This window comes from Rhinolophus ferrumequinum, chromosome 12 (genome assembly GCF_004115265.2).
Source record: "Rhinolophus ferrumequinum isolate MPI-CBG mRhiFer1 chromosome 12, mRhiFer1_v1.p, whole genome shotgun sequence".
Classification (NCBI taxonomy): domain Eukaryota; kingdom Metazoa; phylum Chordata; class Mammalia; order Chiroptera; family Rhinolophidae; genus Rhinolophus; species Rhinolophus ferrumequinum.
This window is the reverse complement of record NC_046295.1, coordinates 16,763,563-16,787,771: the sequence shown is the minus strand read 5'-3', so window position 1 is coordinate 16,787,771 and position 24,209 is coordinate 16,763,563. Positions and strand designations below refer to the sequence as shown.

General features: G+C 40.2%; 1 protein-coding gene across 17 annotated transcripts in view; it reads right to left on the bottom strand.

Moving 5' to 3' along the window:
• Nucleotides 1-3,730: 3,730 nt before the first annotated feature.
• Nucleotides 3,731-24,209, bottom strand: part of ELAVL2 (ELAV like RNA binding protein 2) — a 155,304-nt gene continuing 134,825 nt past the window's right edge. For 12 of the 17 annotated variants that reach the window (XM_033123852.1, XM_033123850.1, XM_033123844.1 and 9 more), the window contains 4 exons: nucleotides 17,758-17,911; nucleotides 14,374-14,599; nucleotides 7,165-7,203; nucleotides 3,731-6,557 (listed from right to left, as the gene is read on the bottom strand). In XM_033123852.1, coding sequence (XP_032979743.1) covers nucleotides 6,227-6,557; nucleotides 7,165-7,203; nucleotides 14,374-14,599; nucleotides 17,758-17,911 — 750 coding nt within the window. In that variant the 3' untranslated portion in view covers nucleotides 3,731-6,226. The remainder of the gene's footprint in view (nucleotides 6,558-7,164; nucleotides 7,204-14,373; nucleotides 14,600-17,757; nucleotides 17,912-24,209) is intronic. The other 5 variants (XM_033123846.1, XM_033123851.1, XM_033123858.1 and 2 more) reach the window with 1 other exon arrangement.

Genomic DNA, 24,209 nt, shown 5'->3' with positions numbered 1-24,209 from the left:
TCGCCACGGTACTCAACCGTACTTCACCATTGGCTGCTTTTCCTTCAAGGTCCCAGAACTAAGAGCTCTCCGTCTTTTGGGTGCTTGACCACCTGCATTTATGGGACATAATCTTCGTCCCTCATAATCCTCGAAGTTGCTGTACTTTTGTCACAACTGCAGTGCAATGCAAAGAACAAAGCTACCTTGCCATCTGCCTGCTTCATTCCAAAGGGTGGTTGACCATGCAGTGGCTGCCGGTTTCTTCATGTCTGCAAAGAGGTCCACGCCGGGGCTGGTTGGTTAGGAAACTGCGCAGGAAGGATTCTCGGAAGGAGCGCACAATGAAAAGCAGAGTTAGAGCATGTGGCTACAACAACCTGTAGGTCAAAGGACCCTTCAGAAGAAACACAGCAACGAGCCCTTTCCCCAGAGAGCTATTTAAAATGGGCTTTCTTTCCCGTGGTTCTTCATTGAAAGGGAAGGTGTGGTTATTAACCTTAGTGTCGCTTCCAAACCAACAAAAAGGTAAAACACTATCAAATCAAAACCTCACCTTAGAAATACCTGAGAAACATTTGGACATTATCACGCTATCATCTTAAATCATTGAGTGTAAAAGGTATACATTCTGAGAAATAGACTGGTCCAGTATCTGACTTCTGAGAAAGATTTTGTCGTTGTTTGGTCTTTTGGCATACACCAAACACAACATGCTCCAAATAAATGTCTCCTTTAAAAGAAGACAATATCCTTCCTAGCAAGGTCTACACAACTCCAAAACTCCCATGCAATCTATCATAGCACACATTTTCAGTGTTACAGTAGCAATGGGCAAGGGAACAAGAACAAAGTTTCGATGTTCAGATACTTCGTATTTCACTGTGGACTCAAATTTCTGACTCATCAATTTTCTGACTAGTCACAGACACAAAAATGTGTAATGAAATCAGGTCTACATTGAAAATGTTGACCCATGCTGACGTAGGGTTACCCTATGTACCGTGTCTTTGACCAGTGTTCTCTTCTTGAATTTTCTCCCCCAATCTCTGGACTCCCACATACTCCTGATGACCCAGTTCACACGCTACCCATTCCCACACCACTAAGTACCCTACACACACACACACGCGCGCGCCACTCCCTCCTTTTCTTTCTAATGGACTTTGTACTTGACTTCCTTTGTCCTGTAGTTACTTGTGGATGTGGATAAATCTGGATACAAGACTAGATGCGAGAGAACGGAGAGGCGTGTCTTCCACATATTTATTTCTGCCCTTCTGAGACACTGGACACAGCAGAGGACATGCTTGGATGCTACAAGGTATTTGAAATTGTCACATCCATGGATATTTCCAGGGGGTAGCATCAACTACTACATCTTAATCTATATCTTTAATTATTTAAACTAAAAGTAATGTTAATCGACTTTAAGACCCTACGACTGTGGCATGTCTTAATTCAAAGCAGAATAAAGCCAATCAGCATACCCTTCAAATCCAATGTAGTTTATCATATCAGTGCTTTGCAAATTTTCATTCCATGTAGTATATGTTTAGAAAGAGCAAGAACATCCAAATTCCTCCATCGACCCAACTACGCAGATAGAGAAGTGTCTTATTGTGTATAACTTTCATTTTGCTTCAGAAAGGATTTGGACAACTTAGAATGTAAGTGCATCTTAAGAGTCACTAAACTAAATGATACTGCTATCAGGTTGAAACTTACACAAACGAGCTAATCATCAATCCAAACAAGGAAAAGCAGAATCTGTAAGAAGGGCAGAGCAGGTTTCTTTGTGCAAGCTGTACTGGGTTTCTAAGAACTACAGCAAGTTAGCTTGACGCCTGCTCTCAAAGCATTTATGACACTGCAGTCGTGTCCTGGTGGCTTGTCTGTCCTCCCTCCTAGGTGACAGTTGCCAAGAAGTTTAAGAGCCACATCTTGCTCTTTTTCACAGACCCAGCACATAGCACAGCAATGAATAACCAACAAATCTGTGCTGAACAATCAAATAATACTGTTTATTTCTGTGAACCAGAATTCTGGACAGGTTAGTTTCAGTAACCCTCCGTCAACAGGCTGCCAGTATTAATGGAGCAGATGTTTTAACCCTTCCACCTGGAAGGGGATTGAGCCCATTTTGGGGAATTTTCAGAGAAAAAAACTAAAATAGAGAAAAATGAACCATTTGCTGCAATAACTGAAGCTATAAATGTTCTTCAAACAACAAATTCTGTTATGATTTTAGTAATATTTCTGTTTTCTTCCCTGTTTGAGGTTCCAAAATGGTAACATAGGCATAAAGGATCAAACCCACTGCATTTTTCTTTTTTCTTTTGGTATCTTCTACCCAATAAAATGTATACGCATATTGTTCTGGAAGTATATTAAAATTTCAGCATACTTTTTGTTAAAATATATGCATTTTGTTATTTCTAGGTAACCCTTTGAACAGGAAGTTACACGTTTCCACTACATTTTTTGATCCTCTTATAAAGTAAGGGTGGGACTCTTGCATTCTACTTAATAAACAACGACAACAAAAACCCAGAAGGGTTAAATTGCTAGCACTATTCCTCAAATAACATTAAAATAATGTAAAATGATTTTAAGATTAAAAATTTTATGTTGACTACTCTCACACTGAATTGTGATACCCTACATGATTTGTAAGTATATGGTAAGAAAGGATTCTAAGGAAAAAAACATTTCTCCTCAAGTATACCAGTAATTTCAACAACCTCCTTTCCTTAAAATTTTTCTCCTATCTACTCGAATATAAGAGAATTGCTGATATGCACACAAGTCAAAACACTGATAAGCATGCAAGAGGAGAGAGAGGTGAGGGGAGGATATTCCAGCACCACAAAATTAGAGTATTAAAATTCATATGATAAAAAAGGGAGTACGGAGATTTGAGATTAATTGCATGTTGGAAGAAAAAGAATCGTCTTGTCACTCAGCTATACTCTTGACTACTAAGGTGTGAATTCAGGACAATTACTTTTCAGAATGGCTTTTTACCGAAAAAGCTGACACATAAAATTAAATTAAAAGAAGCCTAGTATACTTGGTAAAAAGAAAGAAAAAAGGTACTTCAATTTTATATATCAAAATTTCTGAAGTTCTACAGAAGTAGAATGTTTGCATGAAAGATAGTGAAAAGCCTGTCTCCCTCCCCAGATGTGTTTGGCACAGGATTGGCACACAGTCCACACTTTGTACACAAGTGCTACTCACATCAACCCTGCCCTAATGAAGACTGAGTTTCTCATTTCAGAGAAGAGTCTCTTGACAATCTGGCACTCAGACAACAAATACAACTTTCACACACCAACGGTGACTCCCATGGGTGAATTAAGTCTTGCCAGGGGAAGCAGAGTACGTTACCTTCCTCTGTTTGGGTTTTCTTTAGCTCAAGTAAATGTGTGAGGACAACTCCCATTCGTTTAAAAAAAAAAAAAAAAGTTGATGGTTATTAAATTAGAACTATAGAATGTCAGCATCCAATTACTCAAACTTTACAACTCACCAATGAAAGCGTGTATTCCTATAAAAACTACTCATCAAGTAATATCTGAAAGCTAACTAATCAGAAGGTGCCATTCAAAAAATTTTTTGCACATTCTACTTCAAGTAGCAGGCCTTTTGGAATTCTTACCTTAGATAACAGTGCTTTCAACTAAAGCTCTAAGGGAACCTCTTTTAACGCCAGAGAACCAGTTTATTAGACTGACCACCGGAGCCCCCAAAATGTGTATAAAGACCTACTCACCACACTGTTCATTCCCTTCAACTTTGTTTATTGATGTACTGAACATGAAAAAGTACAAAGAATCCAAACACAAAAGAAAACATGTACAGCCTCTTAAATACTCAACAGAATATATTTTCTATTCCAACAGATGTGAATTAAGTCATACTGTACAACTTCAAATAAATACCAGCCTTACATTTTATTAAGTGCTCTGATAAACACTGTAAAGTGAAGCACAATTTGCATGCCCTCTCATCAATGCCTTGGTTTGCTACAGTAGTATAGGAAAGAAGCATGTAGCTGCTGTTTTCCCATGAGGGAAACCTTATTTTTTTTTAAGTATATACATGTATTTTGTTTTTAGTTTTTTGTGTTTTTTTTTTTTTAAACGCAGAAGGTTAACTCTGACAATCTAAATGCACCTAAGGATATGAGAAAGTGCTAAGCCAATTGATTTCTGAAATAGCATTGAGTGGGTCAGCATGAAAACTCGCTTATTCACTTTAGCACGCGCCTCACAGTATATGTACTGTACTATACTGAAAAATTTTATAACTACAATTTTAAATAATAAGAAATAAAACTCAACGCAACCGCAAAGATAATGTACAACTATGTTATGCATAGCACATTGCCTGTTCTAAGGGGAAGCACGTGAGCATCTCAGTTTATACAAAAAGCAGGACGTAAGTATATAGTTCTCAGTGCATCCTGATGAAGGCATCTTAGCCTTCAGCTTTTTTGAAAATTTATTATAAGCTAGATGCTAATCAGAAAATATTTTGTATTTTTAAAATTTCTTTCATACATGGTAAAGACTTATTTTATTATTTCCCCAAATAGTGGTTTAAGCATCATACAAAGTTAAATTTCAATAGCATACAGATATTTATGATTTTTGTATGAAAAATGTAAGGAAATTTGTTCAAAACCTATGGTTATACTCATTTTTTTTTTTACCACAAACATATTTATAAACGAAAATGTAGCATCACCATAAACAGCTGAAGCTAGACTATCTACAGACAAAATTAGCAACAAATCTGATGCACTGTAAATTCAAGTCCTCAGGACAACAAAAGTGATTAAGCAAGACCTCAAGTAACAATGTTAATGCCATTTACAAAGGAAAAAACTGATACAAAAACATTCAAAACCTGAACATCACTTGGCATGTAAGGGAAAAAAAATCAAATTAGCTGAAAGGTTCATAAACACAAGGTCTTATTTACATTACACAAAGCTCAGGTGTTAGCCTTGAACGTAACTTTCAAAATACCTTCAAATATATCCAACTCAGATCACTTTTGCCGATTTGCTGCAGTACAAATCATGTGCAACATCTTTTTTCCTTAAGACAAAACAATTCTTCAAACAATACTGCAAGTACATCACTAAACACCATGAGCTCTATCTGAAGGGATTTCTTTAGGAAGAACAGATTTTTTTCCCCCATCTCTTGGTAATTTAAATTTCTTGCCTGCTCTTATATATTCTTTTGTAAATTTTTTTTTTTTACTTGTTTCAAAATCACAAATCAATGTGAGCCACCTATCACATAATAACCAGGATGATCAGACACTCCACTGGTGATTACAAAAACGAAACCAGCAGTGTTTCCCGCATTGATTCTATTCCTTTCATACAAAGATCTCAAAAGTATTTTCTACATCATAAATCTTTCTAAATTTTCCAACCGCTGCAAATTTCCTGGTAAATTTTAAAAGCTCACTAGGTGTCATATGAAGAGATTTCTCAAAGTATTCAAGTCAAAATATTTGTTCCAGGACCAGTAAAAAGTTTCTCCAAATTTTCTTTTTTATAAAAATAGATGCTTTTTTTAAACCCACATCAAAGAGGCTCTTATCTCTTTGGCAAGGTACTGCTTTACGAAAAGTTCTCCAGTATTCTTACAATAAGCGTTTATAATGTGTCCCCCCCCTTCCCCAACCCAAATCATAATTATAAAATAAATACTGTTTTTAACTTCATAAATAAAAATGTAAACTTCAAAATACTTTTCTTAGACATAACAGCAATGCTTTAAATGTAAACAAAACACAAAGCTAATCAGAAAAAGGAAAAAAAAGGCGGGGGGGGGGGAAGACACAACCAACTGAAGAATTACAACACAAAGCCTCAATATTTACTCACAGGTTCAAGGCAGTTATGTAAAAAGAAAAGAAATGTCTTCCCTTAGCTGAAACACTTTAAAAGGTCCACCTTCTTCAAAGAAGGCAATAGAATGCAATGTGACAGGTAAAAACCCTGTACCTCTTGTCCATATTCAAACATAAAAGATATTTAAGAAGTTTTAATTCAAATACTAGCAATAAAAAATCTCACATATTTCTTAGGATGCTAAGTAGTCATTTTATCCCCATCTCAACACTGACTTACAAAGACATTTACTAATGTATAAAGTTTCTCTTAACTTGCCTTTGTTGTATAGTTTTCATATATAAATGGACTGAGGACAAGAGCTCATTAGGCTTTGTGCGTTTTGTTGGTCTTAAAGGAGACCTGCAGTACTCTGTCTCCCAGACGGTATCCATTGAGGCTAGCTATTGCCATTGCGGCCTCATCATAGTTTGTCATAGTCACAAATCCAAAACCTTTGCATTTATTGGTGTTAAAGTCACGGATGACCTTCACGTTGGTGACAGCTCCAAAAGGCCCAAACATTTGCCACAGGATACTCTCATCTGCGTCAGGAGCCAGGTTGTACACAAAAATACACCACCCTGTTCCTGGGTGCCCAGGGATATTAATTCCAGCCAAACTGGTCATGCCATCAATGGTCATTGGAGAAAACCTACTAAAACAAAATAGGAAACACACACAGACAGACACACATGCACACAGACAGACACACACACAGATACAACAGAAACAGAAGCAGAGGTTGGTTACAGCAATGGACTTACTTCTTTTCCCTTTCCCGTCCCAAGAGTTTTAGTAACTCCCCTCCCCCAACAGATACACACGACTATCTGATGTTGCAACCCAAGTCTGTGTGTGGCTTGCAGTGACATGCTATACTATCAAGGTATTAATAAGTTATGAAATGGCCATTAGATGTTGTATTGAAAAAAACATCATCCACAGTCGCAAAAAAATGTATTTAGAACTGGCTTCACGAATTTAAGCAGGATTGCGGGGAGGCGGGTGGGGGCGGCAACACACATGTAAACATGCTACGACGTCGCAATGCAACATAAAATAATGTGTTGTTAAGGACCAGGTGGCATCCGGTGATACAACACTACTCCTTGAGTCAACCGTGCTTCCAAAAACAGCTTTTCATTAGGTTGTACATGCAAAAGAAAGCCCAACACAAACTTATGAAGGGTGTCACTCCCCAAATCAAAGAAACTAATCACTTATGGGAAGGGGTTATGAGTATCATGAACCTCTATCATTACCTCTTTACTCCATAAGCCATATTGAGCAGATTGTCCAACCTGCAAAACACACATTTAGCAAACTTCAGTTTTTAATTTTTCCCCTTGATGTTTAAGAAAGCTGGGCTTGTCACTGCCATCTTCCAAGGGGATGTCTGTATAGTAACTGTTGCTGAAGTCTCAAAAATGGGGGCTTTTCCCATTCCCGAGAGAAGGGGTCCCCACTGCCAAAGACACTAGGTCTTCTGATGGATACAGTCCATCTCTACAACGGTCAGTGCAATGCAGGGGGAACACTGGTGCCACTGAGGAACCCCTTCAGAGACGCAGTGTGGAGGCTCTGCAACAGTTAGCATTTGGCTGTCACCTTTCCAGGCGAGTTCTAAGTCCTCCACCTGCACGGTCATATACTTTATACTACTTTGAATTCTCGTATCTCTATTGATTCCTGAGGATCCTAAGGCCCACCGATTAAGTGATTCACCCAAGACCACAGGGCTAGTAAATTGGTGGCTCCGATATGCAAACCCTGCAGTGGATAGAATCCTGTGAATTTCCCTTCAACCTCCCAACGTTAAAGGACTCTCATTTCTTAGGAACAAAGTGGTGTTGTTACAGGTAGAAAGAAGCTTACAACCTCGGCTACACCTCTCATTTCTCAATGTGCTCAGCTAAGGTCCAGAGAAAGGAAGATGACAGACTTGCTGCTCCTTTCTGAGCAATGAAGGATAAGACCCGGAGCCCGATGCGTCTTATGACTGTGCTGTAAGAAGTGTAGCCCTACTCATGGTGCAAGCAGCCAGGCAGAAACAAACCGACTTGAGTTTCTCTTAAAATTTTTAAAAAGAAAATAGTTGGGGTGGGTGGGGACTTGGAAAAAAATCTTCACATCCTTTTCCTATTTCAAAAATTAAACTGATTTCGTAGTACTTTATCAGTTTCAAAGAGACCAATTTGATGTTCCAAATTTGCACAACGCATACCAATGAATTACATGCGTTTAGAGGAGGTCGGCCAAGTTAATACACTGCCCCTATAACCACCCTCAATGGTCAACACTCTCTACATAAGACCTGGGTGGGGGAATAATTTTTCTCTCTTTTAACACCATGAAAGGAAAGCCTGAAAGATGTTGCAACCTTATTGTCTAACCTGTGGCCTCAAGTGAAGCTAAAGCACACATGAGAAAGCAACTCCTTCTGGTTTTATAAAAGCCAAAAAAAAAATAATCTCTTTCTGATCTTTCAGAATTGGAAAAAGATTCTGACACATGCCTGTTCCCAATCACCCCTGAGCGTTTTGTGTGCTTTGCCAAAATGGAAAACAAAGAACTGAGCTGATGTAACAGGAAGTGTAAGGAAAGAGAGCAGACCACAACGACAAAGGATCCTCCTCTGTGTGTGTCTCGTCCCACTTCCCTCAGAGGCAGGGCCACGTTCCTCCTCATTGTACCACTGGGCATGGAGCACAGGTTTGGGTCAGTCACTAAGGGTTACAAAAACTATGTGTTGATGGAATCAAAGCAATGAGGTTACTAACATATCCTTAACTGCTGGATCCCAAATGAAAACTATCAGGAGGGCTGGCTGGGGAGCCTGTGTGCACGTGCAGGTGTGGAAAGAGGACACAGCTTGTGCTTTCCACAGACGTGATGAGTACACTCCAAGATGCCATGCGTTCATACATCAAAATAAAGGCCACAAATACCAGAAATAAAGGTGCACACAAACTGTATCACAACCATAAAGTAATCTGACGCAGATAATTCCATAGAACCACTGGAATGATCACTACAGAATGCATCTGGTATATGATACCTGCAGAACAGACCAATATATTGGGGTCTCTTTCCAAAGTGCTGAAAGGTCCACATGCAGAGGCAACCTTATGAATTCACTCAAAACAGTCTCTGCTCATTAACTGGGCACCGGTAGGGACCGTCACACTCTGCCACGAGCAGCTTAGACACCAACCAAAAGTACACAGACAGAATCTCCTAGTCAAGTTTTCAGCATTTTCAAGACAGGGTGGAAACCCAAACTGCCCCCATGTGTTAAGGGAGGGGTCATTCATTCCCCACTCTCCATCCCAGAACGCTCTGGGCAGGAGGCCTGGGGCTTCTGTACTAGGATCTCTGAGGACATTCTCAGTGGGTCTCAGATTCATGCTGCCTGGGAAATCCTATGTGATACCATGATCCTGATGTCTTCCCTCAATACGCATTTTAGGAAGAAGTCAGTCCTTTGCAACTCAAGCCGAGTTATCTCCCTCTCCCCCTGCCCCACCAACAAGGAGTGCAGGCACAGGACCGAGGTGATGCTGCAAACGCCTGCCTGAGTGCTGGTGGTGGGGCTGGCAGTCCTCCCTGCTCGGTGCCACACATCCATGGTTCTCCCATGGTTCTCACGGGAGCTGAGGGAAGACGGGAGGGGGTGCTCCCTGCGGGCACCGTGGACCCCAAGTCTTGTAGCCGCTGGAAAACTGGAAATAGGCAGTTACAAGAGAAGATGGTATATACTGTACCGTGTTCTCTTAGAACTGCCTTGTTTACAGTTAGCTCAGACCCAACGACCACTCTGATTCTCCAGAATTATATATTTTTGCCGGGTTTGCCCAGAGATCAAGGACAGCCATCTTTTCTGTGTTGTCATTTTAAAATGTAAGCCAATTTTTAAGGGACACCAAATTAACAGGCTCCAGAATGACCCATGATGATGGACTGCAGTGTGGCAAGTAAATATTAAAGTGTGTATTAAACATGAATTTTTCAACTTTAAAAACAGAGTGTGCTTTACTCATATGTAATCAATGCATTGCACGAGTACCCTCACCGGCTCCCCATGCATCACATACTTTCCTGAGGGAAGGCTGAAAAGTCCTCAAAGGGACAGTGAGACACTCGCAACCTGTTCTTCAGCTTGGACATAATCCACTTTACAAATAAGACATTAATGGATTTGGAGGATTAATAGGTTAAAAAAAAAACCTAGCTTTAACTAAAGTAATCCTCAAAGGACAGGTAACTTCAAAAAGATTCCTGCAAAAATCATCATCGTCGTCGTTGTCAGAGTGAGGGTTACACAAGTAAGAGAAGCCCAAGTGAGGAAGAAAAAAGAGAGCTAATTATTTCTTCTACTCCTAGTACAAACTACATTATGAAGCTAGACACAAGATAATCCAAAATGTCTCACATGCAGTCAGACAAGTTCAAAATTATTAAGGTCATTTTATGACTCTTGTTTTAAAGGGATGGTATTTACTAAGATATCGGAAAAATGAAACATAAAACCTGTCAGCACATGATAATTAGGAAGGCATTTGATATATTGCTTGTTATCTTTATCCTATCTTTCTCTTCCATATTTGATCAGGGTTTATGAGCTAATGAATATAATAACACAAGCCCACATGCATATAAGCTAGAAAAAAATATACACTGCAGATACATGTACAAACATTTTTCTATAGTTAAGAATACAACTCAGTTATAACCAGGCCCTACTTTGAATGGAACCATGTTTGGGTCAAGCATCCCCATTTCAAGCTGGTTGTTTATAAGTAGAGGATAGAAAGAAGGTACCTGCCTACTTTCCAAGAAATTTAGCTGACAGACTAAGGGAAGGCACACAGGCAAGTAAAAGGGAAAATGTGAAGTCAATTCAAGTCAGTAATAAAAATATATGTAAAGAGAGATTACCAACAAGTAAGAAAACAAAATTCTGAACCCTAAAATTAATGGTTCTCAAAACCACTCCTCTGCAGCGACTGAGATCTGCTCTGAAGTTAAACCACAGGATCATCAACTTACCCCCTTATCCAATCAGACAGTATCATCTGTCCTCTACGAGAGAAAAACATTATCCAGGAGAATTGATACCAGTCTCTTCCAAAAGGAAACTGTGATGGTGCAACCAGCAAATGCCTTAAATGCCACTCAAGTGCTGATTTAAAAGGCTCCTTTAAAAATGCATCAAGACTTACGGAAGCAGGAACACAGGCCATTAGACTGGATCACACTCAATAAAATTAAAGCTGCTCCACAAGATGAGAGATGAAAAAATTTAGCTGAAAGTTTAACTCGGATACTATGTCCCAAGAATGTACTTAAGGGGCTTGAGTTACACTATCCATCCAAATAAATAAGAATGGTTTTATTTTGAAAACTATAGTCAAATAAGCATATTAGACCAGTAATGCTCATGTTAAAATAATTCTCCTTCTAATTATTCATATGGGTTGACTGTTACAAACCTCACAAGCCCACTTTTGAACTTATCCCGTTACATGGATTTTAATTTTTTTTATTTTAAAACATGCATTTCATTAATATTAATATCTTTGAATATTATAATACTTACAACTTGTATTTTCCAATATCTCTCAACTCCTAAGGTACTATGTCAACATAAAAACAGTGAGACATTTTCTAACTGTCCGCTGGGAGATGACAAACTCAAGGGTAAGAGCATTATAACATAGGTATCAGGGATAAAATATTTGTGTAACAATTTACAACTGAACTAGAGACAAGCAAAATGCCAATAAAACAAGCAAGTCCTTCATTCAAGAGTCTTTATCTGGTAAAAGAAGGCTCAACCCTTAGTTCAACAGGAGAGGGAAAAATCAAGATAACGACAGCCACATTTTTAAAGGTTAAAAAAAAAAAAAAAGGCAACCAAACACACATCAGGTTAAACTTGAACTCTAGGAATAGAGGCTCTCAATATCTTCTAACACTCAGTCTAGACCAAACACCTTCACTGAGCGCTCAAAGACTAGTTCATAATTTACCATCAGGACAGAGATTATGGGAGGAAATGAGAAGTGTAGTGATGGAATCAAGAGTTAGAAATATGAAAAGACAATGAAAATCTGCCCCATTTTCTGAAACGAAGTTTCCCTTACAAAAGAAAAGTTTTATTCCCTTTTCCAAAACAAACAAACAACAACAAAAAACTATATGTAGTTGTTAAGGAAGAATTTCCAAATTAGTAACATGGAATGAAAAGATAAAAGAACAGAATGGGCAGAAGATATTTAAAAAGCTATTAAATTTGACCACCAGAACATCCTGTAAAGCTTTTTACCCAACTGCACATGAAAAGCACAGAGCATGCAGGGGGGGCCAGATGGGGCTGAGAGCAGATCCAGTTATCAGCATCCTAGTATTTCAGACAGGCCTTGCCACCTTCAATAATTTGGAACTCTCCTGAGGATCTTGTCATTTCAGTTCATTTGCCCAATCTTCCTATAGAATTCAATCTTAATTCTAAGAACAGTTTTACTTAACCACCACCATAAAACAAAAACCAGACTTTAATTTGGAAAACACCAAAAATAACTCCCAATTTAGACCAACACAGCTCTCTACTAACACCAAACAGTTTATACTTTCACAGTGTTAACATCAACAAGTTCCAAAATGTTTTCTCTCTCTCAGCTCAAAATTCCTTTCTAGGCCCCAAAGAGCTCTGAAGTTAACTGGATGGGCTGCCTAGGAAACACCTCTAAAATTCCTTCAAGCTTATCTGCTGCTACATATGCAAAAAGTACTGTTCACTTAAGATACCACAAGGGCAACCTACAGGCAGAGTTTAAAAAAAATAAAACAAAAAAACAAAGGCTTTGTGAGATTTGTTTCTCTGTAAGGCCAAGTATCACCCAGCCCCAAGCAGCTCTCCCTCTGCCCCATCACCACTATCATGCACCGCAATGATGGCTGAGTTCCTTCTGGTCAATGCTTTTTCACTTTACAAAGTTAGAGCAGAGAGCGGACACGGGGCTCAATCAACTGGTACTTGGTAATCCAGTTCCCAACGAAGCCTGATGACAGTACGCTCTTCTCCCAGGGCAAAAAGCCACCCTAAGTAGGACATGAACATGGTGTTTATGGCCAATTTCGTTCTCGTACCTCAGGTGACGTTATTTATTGAGTAGTTTTTTAAAAGGAGGTATTTGATTCTATCCCCACTTTATTATTTTTTTTAGTACTCTAAATACACCAATGAAAAAATGCATATGAAAAGATGTATGAGATTTAAGTTCGAAAAGACGTAACTCCTTACTAAGCTTCATCTGTGATTATAGTTTGGTAATTAACTATTCTGCCCCAGCAAGGAAAGAAACAAAATTGATATGCACTTGTGATTTTTTTTAAAAATAGCATGGGGTTAGATGGCATTCTGGCTGTGGTACACCATATGGCCAAAAAGGATATTAAAACATGTCTGGAAAATAAAAACAGAGTGACTTTGCTTTGTGCTCTGTTTAACATCTTAAAATCAGTGTTCTTCTCACATGCAAATTAGAGATGTTTTCTAAATGACTTCGTTTGGTTGTTACCTCAGGATTAGAAAAAACTTGAAAACTTGAAATATTTATAATCATCTAAGAGATAGAATGTCTTCTTTCAGCTAATGACGCATGGCCATTCTATGGACTATCCAGGGGTCTGCAAACTACCACCCACAGGCCAAATCCAGACTGCCATCTGCTTCTGGATAGCCCAGCAGCTAAGAATTGTTTTTACATTTTTAAAGAGTTCTTTAAAAAAAAAAAAAAAAAAAAAAAAAACGTGTTACAGAGACCACGGCCCACCAAGTCTAAAATATTTACTATCTGACCCTTTACAGTGAATGTTTGCCAACCCCTATAAAAATTTAAAAAGGGGAAAGGGATCCATCTGTAGAAACTTCATGTGTTCAAATCGTTTATAAATCCTTAGTGATGCACATATTACAAACCAAAGTAACGGGAAGAGCTTGACCTAAAAACTGAAACAGGAGAATAAAATCTTAGCAAGAAAACAACGAAAAAGGGGAACTCGAAAGCCATGGAAATGTTAAGAACCAAGTACGCTGCAGGCCAGGGTTTCTCAACCTCGGCACCACTGATGTGTGCGGCTGGGGAACTGGTTGCTGGTGGGGGGGGGTATGTGCATTGTAAGATGTTTAGCAGAGTCCCTGGCCTCTACCCACTCAATGCCCATAGCACTTCCCACCCAAGTTATGCCAACATAAATGTTTCCAGACACTACCAATTGTCTCGAGGGGCAAAGTTACACCACCACCCCAACCCCAAGTAGGTTTTCGCTGTGCCCATAAGAAAAGGAAAGAGAAGAACAACAATAATAGTAATAGCAAGCCTGAGATCCTTTTAATAAAAGTACTGAACAATGAACCTCAGGGTTCTGAGTCTTATAACTGGGCGTAAGAACCAGACCGGACTTACCTAAAACGCTGTGCCTGCTGAGCTAATGGTCCTGGATACCTTCTGTTTGGAGACTGGTACAGCTGGGAAAGGATGGCCTGATTGGTTTTTTGGCTTGGATTATTAGCAAACTTTACAGTGATTGGCTCTGTGGCACCAGGAGGTTTCTGGCCATTTAGGCCTTTGATAGCTTCTTCTGCCTCAATCCGCTTGTCAAATCGAATAAACCCTACACCCCTTGATATGCCTAGAGTAGATTTGGGTAAGGATTTGGGAAAGAGAGAGTGGAAGAGGAAAAGAAAAAAAGACCAATTAATTTTCCTTCTCAAGAACATGTTTTCACCCACATATGACATCTGCCACAAAATCAGAGGAAGAGGAAAGTTTTACCTTAACTTGGCAGTAATTCAATCTAGAATCACAGTTTTGTATTTTTAATAATACATGAAGTCACCTATACCATTTGAATACCCAATTATCATATGCCTACCGATAAGCTCAGAGAAAGCACCATGTATGTCCCACGTTTCCTCTCCCCCGCCTTCTCCTCTCCCTCCCGCACATTCTCTTTAATGATGGCAACAGCACGCCTGAGTTTCATTTTTCAAATTATGCTACCGGACAAACAGCTCAGAAATGACAGGCACCGCCGCTCTGTTTCTTGTAACAAGAACAGAACTCAGGCATTTCCAAAAAATGCTAAAAATACATCCACAGCGGTAGAAAGATTTATTTCGGCTAAATTTTTAAATAACAATATTAGATTTACTACTATTATATAGGACAACGATCCTTTACGAAAAATGTCTGAAGAGGCTTTTATGGTGCCCCGAAGCTTCTCCACTTCTTTTAACCAGCTATATTTTATTAGAGAGAGAGTTTTATATGGTGAAAAGAAGTAAAAGAGGGCCTGGATTTTAAAAATAAATAAAAGGAAAACCTCAATGCTTTCTGGCTTCAGCGACATTGTTCCTGACTATGGAATGTCTCGTGCTCTCCTCATTTTGAGAGACGAGAATGAGAAAGCAGAGGGATGGCCAAATACGTGTCCAGCTTTTGAGACACGGTAGAGGGAAACCCAACTCACTCCGTTTAATTAGCTTAAACAGGCTGGGGGGCTGGGCTGGGTGGGGGCATCTCTGAGAGGTAAGCAGTTGCAGGCAAACACTTTCTTGACTGTCGGACTTAGCAGTACCAGCTTGGGACTAACAGCTAGAAAAGTCTACATGAATCAGAGTATGTCACTGAAGAAGAGGTTATTGAGGAAGAGAAACTGAGAAAATGCACTTGACCATGATGACGTACTGGAACTTTCCAAAGGAATGAAGGTGTACTTGCTTTCCGATTAATACTGTTAAGTTCAATGGCTTAGAATTTTATTCTAATGTAGAAGACGGAATTCTTCCACGCATGCTTATCTCGGACCGCCCATCTCTTTACCCTTCCTTTGGAAGCTATGCCCATTGCACATTATTACCACCTGATGGCTGAAGAACAGAACTGCAGGATTTTTCATGTCAAATGAAGTACTCAGTTTTGCCTTGAAAAGTGTTAAGTATAAAGATGAAATGGTGAGATGACAGCAAATAAGTGTTCAGCATGAATCCCCCCTAGGACCAAACTGTTTCACGAGGAAAGCCTCTGGTCAGCAGCGCAGCGGCCTCCACACAGGCTGGGCCGTCTAAACCTGTGGTCCTCAGGTGGAGGGAAGAACATGAAGGGCTTGATAAAACGCCCACCTCAGAGTTTCGTGCATCAGGTGTTGGGTGGGGCCCCGTCGTTTGCTTTCCTAACAATATTCCCGGAGGACGCTGCCACTGCTGCTGCCGCTGCTGCTGCAGGACCACACTGGAGAACCACTGACTAAACAGGAGGTGATATGGCAGGCCTGCCCAGAGCCCGGTGCTCAGGAGGCATGTGCAGTTCAGATAAGCGCTTTCTGTAACTCAGGTGAAACCCACTGGCAATTCGCTGAGTCCTCATTAAAAATGAATGAATTGAAAAGCATCAAGTGAGATGAACAAAATAAAAAGGCATTTTTGTTGATTTAAACAAGTGTATCTGGCATTGCCAGGCCTGGATTTCAATTTAATCCCATAGCACTCTGGGTAATAAAACACGTCGTGATGGAACACATAAAGAGGATTGTGGACTGCAGCTCAGAAGACAGTAAGTACGTCTATGTACCCTCACTGGACTACACTGCCTCCAACTGCAAAACCTACGGGCCATCCTCCCGTTCTGTGTATGACGGGAGATACCGCTCTACCCAAAACTCTAAGTACGGAGCTTAGCCTCCTATGAGGCTAATTCACAGCAAGGAGGGGCGTGACATGGGCTGTTTCTGATCACATTCTGATCCACTAAATTGATCCTCACTTGAAGAATCAAAAACTTGGCCTGATTTTATTTAAAAACGTGGCCTGATGAATCCATCTCTTTTAAAAACAAAATCTGACACTATAGTACACGATGTATATCTAGTGATATCACCATTATAAAAGGCGGGGGAGGAAAAGGAGAGAGAAAAAGAACAGGGAGAATGAAAAAGGGGCGAGAGAAGAAAAACACACACACAAAAAGGAAAACCTATCTTCTTTTTAAAATTGAGCAAAATTTTAATGTGATTGCTTGAGTGTATGGCACTACAGGTGATTCCCTCCCCACCCCTTCTTGTCATATTTCTCTGTTTTCATTACGTTTTTTAAAAAAGTGTTGAGCTGGTAGTAAAAAAAATACACATGTACTTTATTTTTAAAATCCATCATCAAATCTATATTGCTCGCTTTTCTTTAACTGAAAGCAACAGCAGAAGAGCTCCCTTACACACAAAAGTTGTAACAAACATAACAGTCTTCTCATTTCTGTTTGGTTAGAAGTTACATTAAGCATAAAATCCATGCTTAACATTCAACATGTCAGACACACACCAGCCGATACAGCACCGCATGGACCAGGAAATCACCCTTACCGGCAATTACCAGAGCAGCTGTCGTGTAATCCTCCCTTGGAGAAGTAGCTGCACACTGCTGCATTCAACTATGCTTCTTACGCAAATAAACTTGCTTATTAGGACTTCGTAAGGAGGATGGGGGCTTTTATCATGCAGCAGCTTGAAAATGAAGATTATAACGTCTGCAAATTTATTACAAGCCATGAAACAGGCTTCGAACCTGCACCTTCAGGGCGGAAATGACTCAAAAGCTCACTCACTATACTCCACAATCTATTTTTATCCATGCATATTTATGAACAATTCCAGCAGGAAACTGCGTTTTCTAGCCCACATATACCTTTGATGTGTTCTAGAGGCAGGGTTGATCTATGGGAAGGCAGAATATTTTGCAATCTGCAATCTGCCAGTCAGAAAGTGTAAGCGATTGTCCAGCGCGGCTGCCTACTTACCAGTGACCTGGTCAACAAGAATACGAGAAGTAATAATGCGTCCATATTGTGAAAAAAGCTGTTCCAACTCCTTCTGGGTCATTGTTTTTGGAAGTCCACTGACGTACAAATTTGCATCTCTGATAGAAGCTGAACTTGGGCGAGCGTAGGAAACCTGGAAAAGGAAAATAAAATTAAACGTACATGCCAACTCGGGTTCCCTCCTTTCAGAAACTCAAAGACTGGCTCAGGTTAGCTCATTAGTAGCTTTTCCATAAGGCATGTACAACAAACAAGGAAGTTACAGCAAGCCCAGCGTTAACCATTTTACTCAGTGCTGGAGAAATTCTCAACTAATGGGAAATGCCGTTCTCCTGGGTGGAGAGAACATTTACCCCAGGCTTGTAAGTTACAAAACAGACCAGTGAGGCACACAGCACCGGGCTACTCGTGGTTAATAGGTGTCCTCGATGGGGCCAAACCCCTAAATTAGGAATTTAGGCTCAATCGAATGATTAACTTTAAAGACTCTAAATGCATCTGATATTTCTGTGACCTGTTTTCGAGCCTCTCCCATGTCTGGGGGTAATGGTGCCAACAGTTCTAAACCATTTCTCCTGTTATCAGCAAGTATGCCCTTTTGATTTATTCCAAACTAGCTTTCTATGCCCACCCCCAAACTCCCACAAATTTAAATATGTGACTGAGTTTTTATCTCTCCCCTCCATCATCCTCTATTGCATTCTTGTCTTTTTAACCCTGATTTCAAAAGACCTTAAGTCCCTTGATTGACTTTACCTGCCAGTTTATGCAGGCTTTCCAAAAGCTTCCTATCTTTTCAGAGATAGTACCCAAAATTCTACAAGGATGGAAGACAAAGTATATTTGTCCAAGTCTATTTGTTTATAATCTACATTCTTCCATAAGCTCCATATGGGAGGGAGCTACAGCTGTCTCTCTTATCACGGTATCCTCAGTATCTTGGCACATGATAGATGCTAGAATATTTGCTGAGTAAAGACAACCTAATACCCCACTGACCCTTTGGGTTCACAACAGCTTATTGGACCACAGCATTTCAGGGACAATTCAATAAGTCATTGTGATACATCTTGCCCAGATTGTAATCGATGGCTCTTTGGCTATAATCTATAGCTCTGCTATGTGCCATTCCTGACCACATTCTCTGGTGTAACGCTAAGCTTTTCTGGACTACCTGCAAAGAAATACATTTCACAATACATCCCCATCTTCCAAATCATTCATAAAAAAGGCAAATGGGTCTCACGCTAGGATTGACTTACAGGGGTACCAGGATATGATATAATAACTTTGGCCGGCTCATTTTATCCATTAGTATCCCCTTTTCATCTAGTTCATTGATTAAACAAACCCAAAAAAGCTAACACTTAAAACAGCTTTTGATATGAAATATTTTCTCCATGATTTAAATTATGCCCACAGCTCACTTTGTTATGATTTTTTTGCTTCCCACCCCCCCGCCCCGAAAAGCAAGCCAGGTTTTATACTACTTTACAAAGGTCTTGTTGTCTTTCACCCCTTCCCTAATAGTATTAACATCTAATGCTCTTATCCTTTATTCAGTAAGTTTGCTTATTATCAAGTGAAAATACACCTGTTGGACCAAGGCTCCATTTGGAAGGCACATCAGCCCTGTGGTTACTATAGACAGAAGGAATTTGGAATGGGGGGGAGAGAAGGTAGGTAACTATTCGTGTCATACTCTTCTCTCTCTATGCCCACACCCTAAGAACCACAGTTGGAGAACTAAAGGATAAGTGAAAATACTAAGTTCCTTTATGGAAAGTGATGGAAAGGAAGGAAAATTCCAAGTGATCTCTAAAATAATTTGAATGGAATCTAGTCTTGGGACCTGCTAAAAGCTGATAAAAACATGAAGCCGATGAATTATATATGCATTCAGTGATGGGACTACATGAAGAGCCAATTTGTGAAGTACAGTTGTGAATTATCTGGGTAAGCTAAAATTCTACCGCTCGGACTCCCTTGGTATCTAATGGACTCCAGAGCTTTATTTCAGGGGCAGGGAGCTCTCAGCATGTCAGCTGTTAGTCTGCTCCAGATCGTGTGAGCAAAGCGTTCCCTTTGTGAAGAGCCACTTCCCATGGGCAACAGAGTAAGCGTCTGCACATTCTCATAGTCAGGAGGTAACTTCCTACGCCTGGCGAAGGAGGCAGTGGGGCAGGCAGCCTCTCCATGAGCTCAAGCAGGGCATGAAATCACATAGCAGTAGTTAAAGGTGGCAGGCAGCTCTCTAACCAACATGCCTGGCCGCAAAATTAGGTTCAATTCATTCAGGGCTCTATGAACTTGGACAAATTCTTTAAGTCGACGACCACATAATTGTACCTTCTTTATATGATTAGTGGGAATAATTCAATGAAATAATCTCTAATGCACATAACATGAGGAGCACAGAATCTAAAAACCTGGGTGACTATCGTATAAATATTATTTACCTCTATATGCAGCATCTGAAACATGTAGGGAAAGACCCCGACCATTAAACTTGAGAGTAACCTGAGTCCATTACTGTGTTCCAGAATAATATACTCACGCAGTGACATTTACTGCTTGGTGCATTTCAGAGGAGTGTGGGTGGAGTGTTTTAAAAGTTATCCTAAAATATATTTAGGAAAACGGGTTTATATTTAGTGCTTATATAAAAGCTTTGAAAACATACTTGGGTCAGTTATGTTATCTGCTTTTATATTTCCTTCAATATCCAGTCTTTCGGTTCACATTGCTTCTTTAATTCCCAGCCTGCATTGACTGTATTTTCTTATTTCCTATATTCTTGATGCTTTGGCATGCAAGGCCTGGATCCTGGACAGACCGCCACTCCCAGGGAGAGCTAATTCCTAAAGATAGTAAATGTCTCCCTTGGGAGCACACTTTTGGGATACAAACCAGCTGGTCCAGCCCACACCCCATCTCCTTTATCAAACTCCCACACCCCAAGACAATATTCCCCGGGCCCTACATCAGGCCAGGGATAGGTACCAGACAGCGAGGGGCCACCCCCATAGCCCAGAGCCCTCCAAAATGATTCAAGCTATCCAATGCTCAACTTACTGGGCACACCCCGCCCTGCCTCGCCCTTTCCTCCCCACAGAACTGCAGTAAAGCCTCTGGGCCATGCTGCCCTCTCCGCCTCCCCCGCCTCCATCCCCATGAGACCCAGCAAGGCATGCGGTGCCTCCCGTTCCTAGAGATTCACGAGTCGAACCCTTCTCCTCCCTAGCAATCGCGTCTACGGGTGCAGGTCTTAACATACCCGACTGAAGCAAATGCTGGGGACACTTTAGAACACAGCCACATTAAAAGGACTCTGAGAACCAGTAACAAACCTCCTTGAAACAGTCTTTTTCAGGAACTCGGTCAATGATCCAGTTCCCACCGGCAGGACAGAGGTGACTGAACCATAGGTAAACGGGACGGTGGGAACAAATAAGATTTCTATGTAACTTACATGCAGCAGTTTCTCCAGGGACTGCACTGGCAAAGCATTTTAAAGACAACACTGTGAGGCAGGCAGGACACACGTTTGCATTTTACTGCCGAGGAAAGAGGTACAGACAAGGAAAAGAATGGGCCTAACGTTACACGGATACAGTGTTGAGTTCTGGATTCAGATGGTGATCTTCTGACCCCACGTTCTTATCTACTTGTCTAGTTTTCTTGCCACAATAGGTTATAGTAACTAGCTGATCAGTGCACTTGTTCTGCGAATTTGGAAAAATGAAATAAATCTTGGCTGTTTCCTACACACACACACACATACACACACACACACACACACACACACACACACACACAATGAAACTGAGCACAGCAGAAAACAGGGTGGTACTAGAGTTATTTTATTTTAGTTTCCCTTAATATTTTTTGAAAGTAACTTTCCCAAGGAAGGATGAGTGACCACTAACCGGGATTACCTGGAGAAACTGCACATCATTATTAGGATTCCGAAATTCGCTTTATTGCTTTCTAGTTCTTAGAATGTAATTAAATGAGGAATGCACCGCCCCCCTCCACCCCAGCCCACTTTCCTACAAGACATAAGGGAAGGTACCTGTCCTCCTCCCGGACCAACGTGCTGCGTCTCACCCCTGCACCACGGTCATTGCTGGCGTTAAAACAGCTCCCTTTCCCGTGCTCGTTCAAAGGTATCACGATCACTAACCTCCCCTCTACCAGGAAAAACATCTTCTTCTTCTTCCATCTCAAAGAATTATACACCGAAAGGGCATTCAGACCAAAGTAGGGAGAAGACTTGCAGTGGGATAAGGACTTGCACTTTGGAGTCGCGAACCAGCTTTCAGACCAAATGTGGCATCTGGCAGTTCTCAGCAACCTTCTCCATTCTGACTTGTTCTGTACGTCCGGAGCGCACATTGGGGCCGTGCTTCAATACTCACGTGGAAAACCACTCTTGGGCTATCTTAAACCATAAAGTGTTAAGTCTGTCTGCTATCTTTGTGGTGCTTCAAGACTAAAATGCTTTGGAGAAGACCCAAGAGATGGTTTTGTTTTATGGCAAATTCTGTATTAGAAATATTTCAGTACAATGAACCTGCAGTATACGTCTCCGAGGGGTCAAAATAGCCTCTTCCTCCACCAAAAGCAAGCTGTTCTCTAATCTACGTTCACCGGATTAATAGATGCGTTTGGATTTTAAGTTTTCACTGCCATTTAAACAGGTGAATATTTAATGCCTGAGAAGCAAGGTTATGAAATGTCAAAACTAAGTGAAGGATCTAATTTAAGAGGCAGCCAGAGAGTCTGCAATTTAAATATTTAAAGATGATACAGGGAATACAACACTGAACACCAATCTACTCCAATGATGGCAATTTAAAAGTCAGGTTTATGCCGGAATTTCTCACAACCTTACAAGTGATACAATAAACAAAGACAAGCAATACTGAGCTTACTTGAGGGGAAAGGAAGGGAGGCAGTTAGAAATACCAGGCAAATAAATGCTCTAGGCGACGGCTTCTCAAATTGTTCTTCACAAATGAGATCAGACAGGACAAAATAGAGATAAAAATAGATTTATCAAAGTAATTAGATCTCAAAAGTGGAATAGTTTGAAACAGTACATTTCTTATAATTAAAAACTCATTTTTTCATCAGCAACTAAAACTAATTATACATTGAAAATTCAAGGACAAGTAACAAGAATGAACTATCAAAACACAAGTTAGTCAAAACACACAGAATCAAAAAGAACAGAAATATCTGGCTAAGAACTGTTAGTTTAGTACATGTATGTAATAAAGTTTAAAATCTCTGTACATCGCTTTTAATACAAGTCCATTTAAATGCTTCTGTCCAAACACACAACTGCTCTCATTTCTCTGATTCATCAACGGAAAGATCAGTGACAGTGGACATTAATACCAAGAGATTAAGAGAAACTGCACATGATAAGGTCTATAAATGAACAAAGCAAATCCTCTTTATTAAACTAAGGGCATTTGAAAAATCTCCCACTGGCAAGATCACCACTGAACAACTTCTGTCACTTGTCAATTACTGACCCAGGACTACAAACATCCTGAAAATTAAGATACCTGCCACTTCAGACTTTTTTGAAAAGCTCCACTCACTCTCTCCAGCTGAAAGGAGTGGACAAGGTCATAGTTGTGTCTATTTAAACTGAGAGTTAATTGCTGTTCATATCAAAAAATGGAGTCTTGACAGGACTGTCTGAAAAGAAGACACCACTACTAAATGAAAGTTAGCTGTGACTCTGGTGGACAAAGGTCTTGTGACAGCACCAAGGCTTTGCAGACAGGTGACCACAGTGGATCCTCTGCAAGAGCTCTAAAGTACAGAGAAGGATGTGATCGCTAACCACAATTCAGGCCACAGACCTCAAAATTCACCCAAAAGAAAGAAGTGTACTTTGATCCACTTGTAAATGCAAAACCCTACCAGGAACAGGACTAAACACACATGAAGGTATACACATATCATAGTCCAAGGGTAGGTTTTACCTCAAGCCAGGCATAGGTCACAAAGGGTTGCAAATGAGTAAATCTGAGAGAACAGAGCGTGTGGAAATAAGTCCATCAGAAATTAAAGATTAGCGCTAGCAAAGGTTTTAGAGCTAAAAGGAATAATCATACCTACCAGGAAGGCTTAGAGAAAGTATATAAAGATTAGGGCAGTCTCCTTTAATAGGTATTCCAATGCACAGCATTTAGAAAGCTACATCAATGGGGATTACATATGGAACCTCAAACTTTATAGAGACTGGATTTGTTGAATTCTGTAAGTCTACGTCAAGACTGTGTTAATTCAAGCGAGTAGTTCAGAGATACCATGGAATACACTTGATCATGTGTATTGATGCTCTCCTTAAATTCCCTCAGGGGGTCCTCAATGCTTTCAGATTAATTTCAAATGTCTTAGTCCTTTAT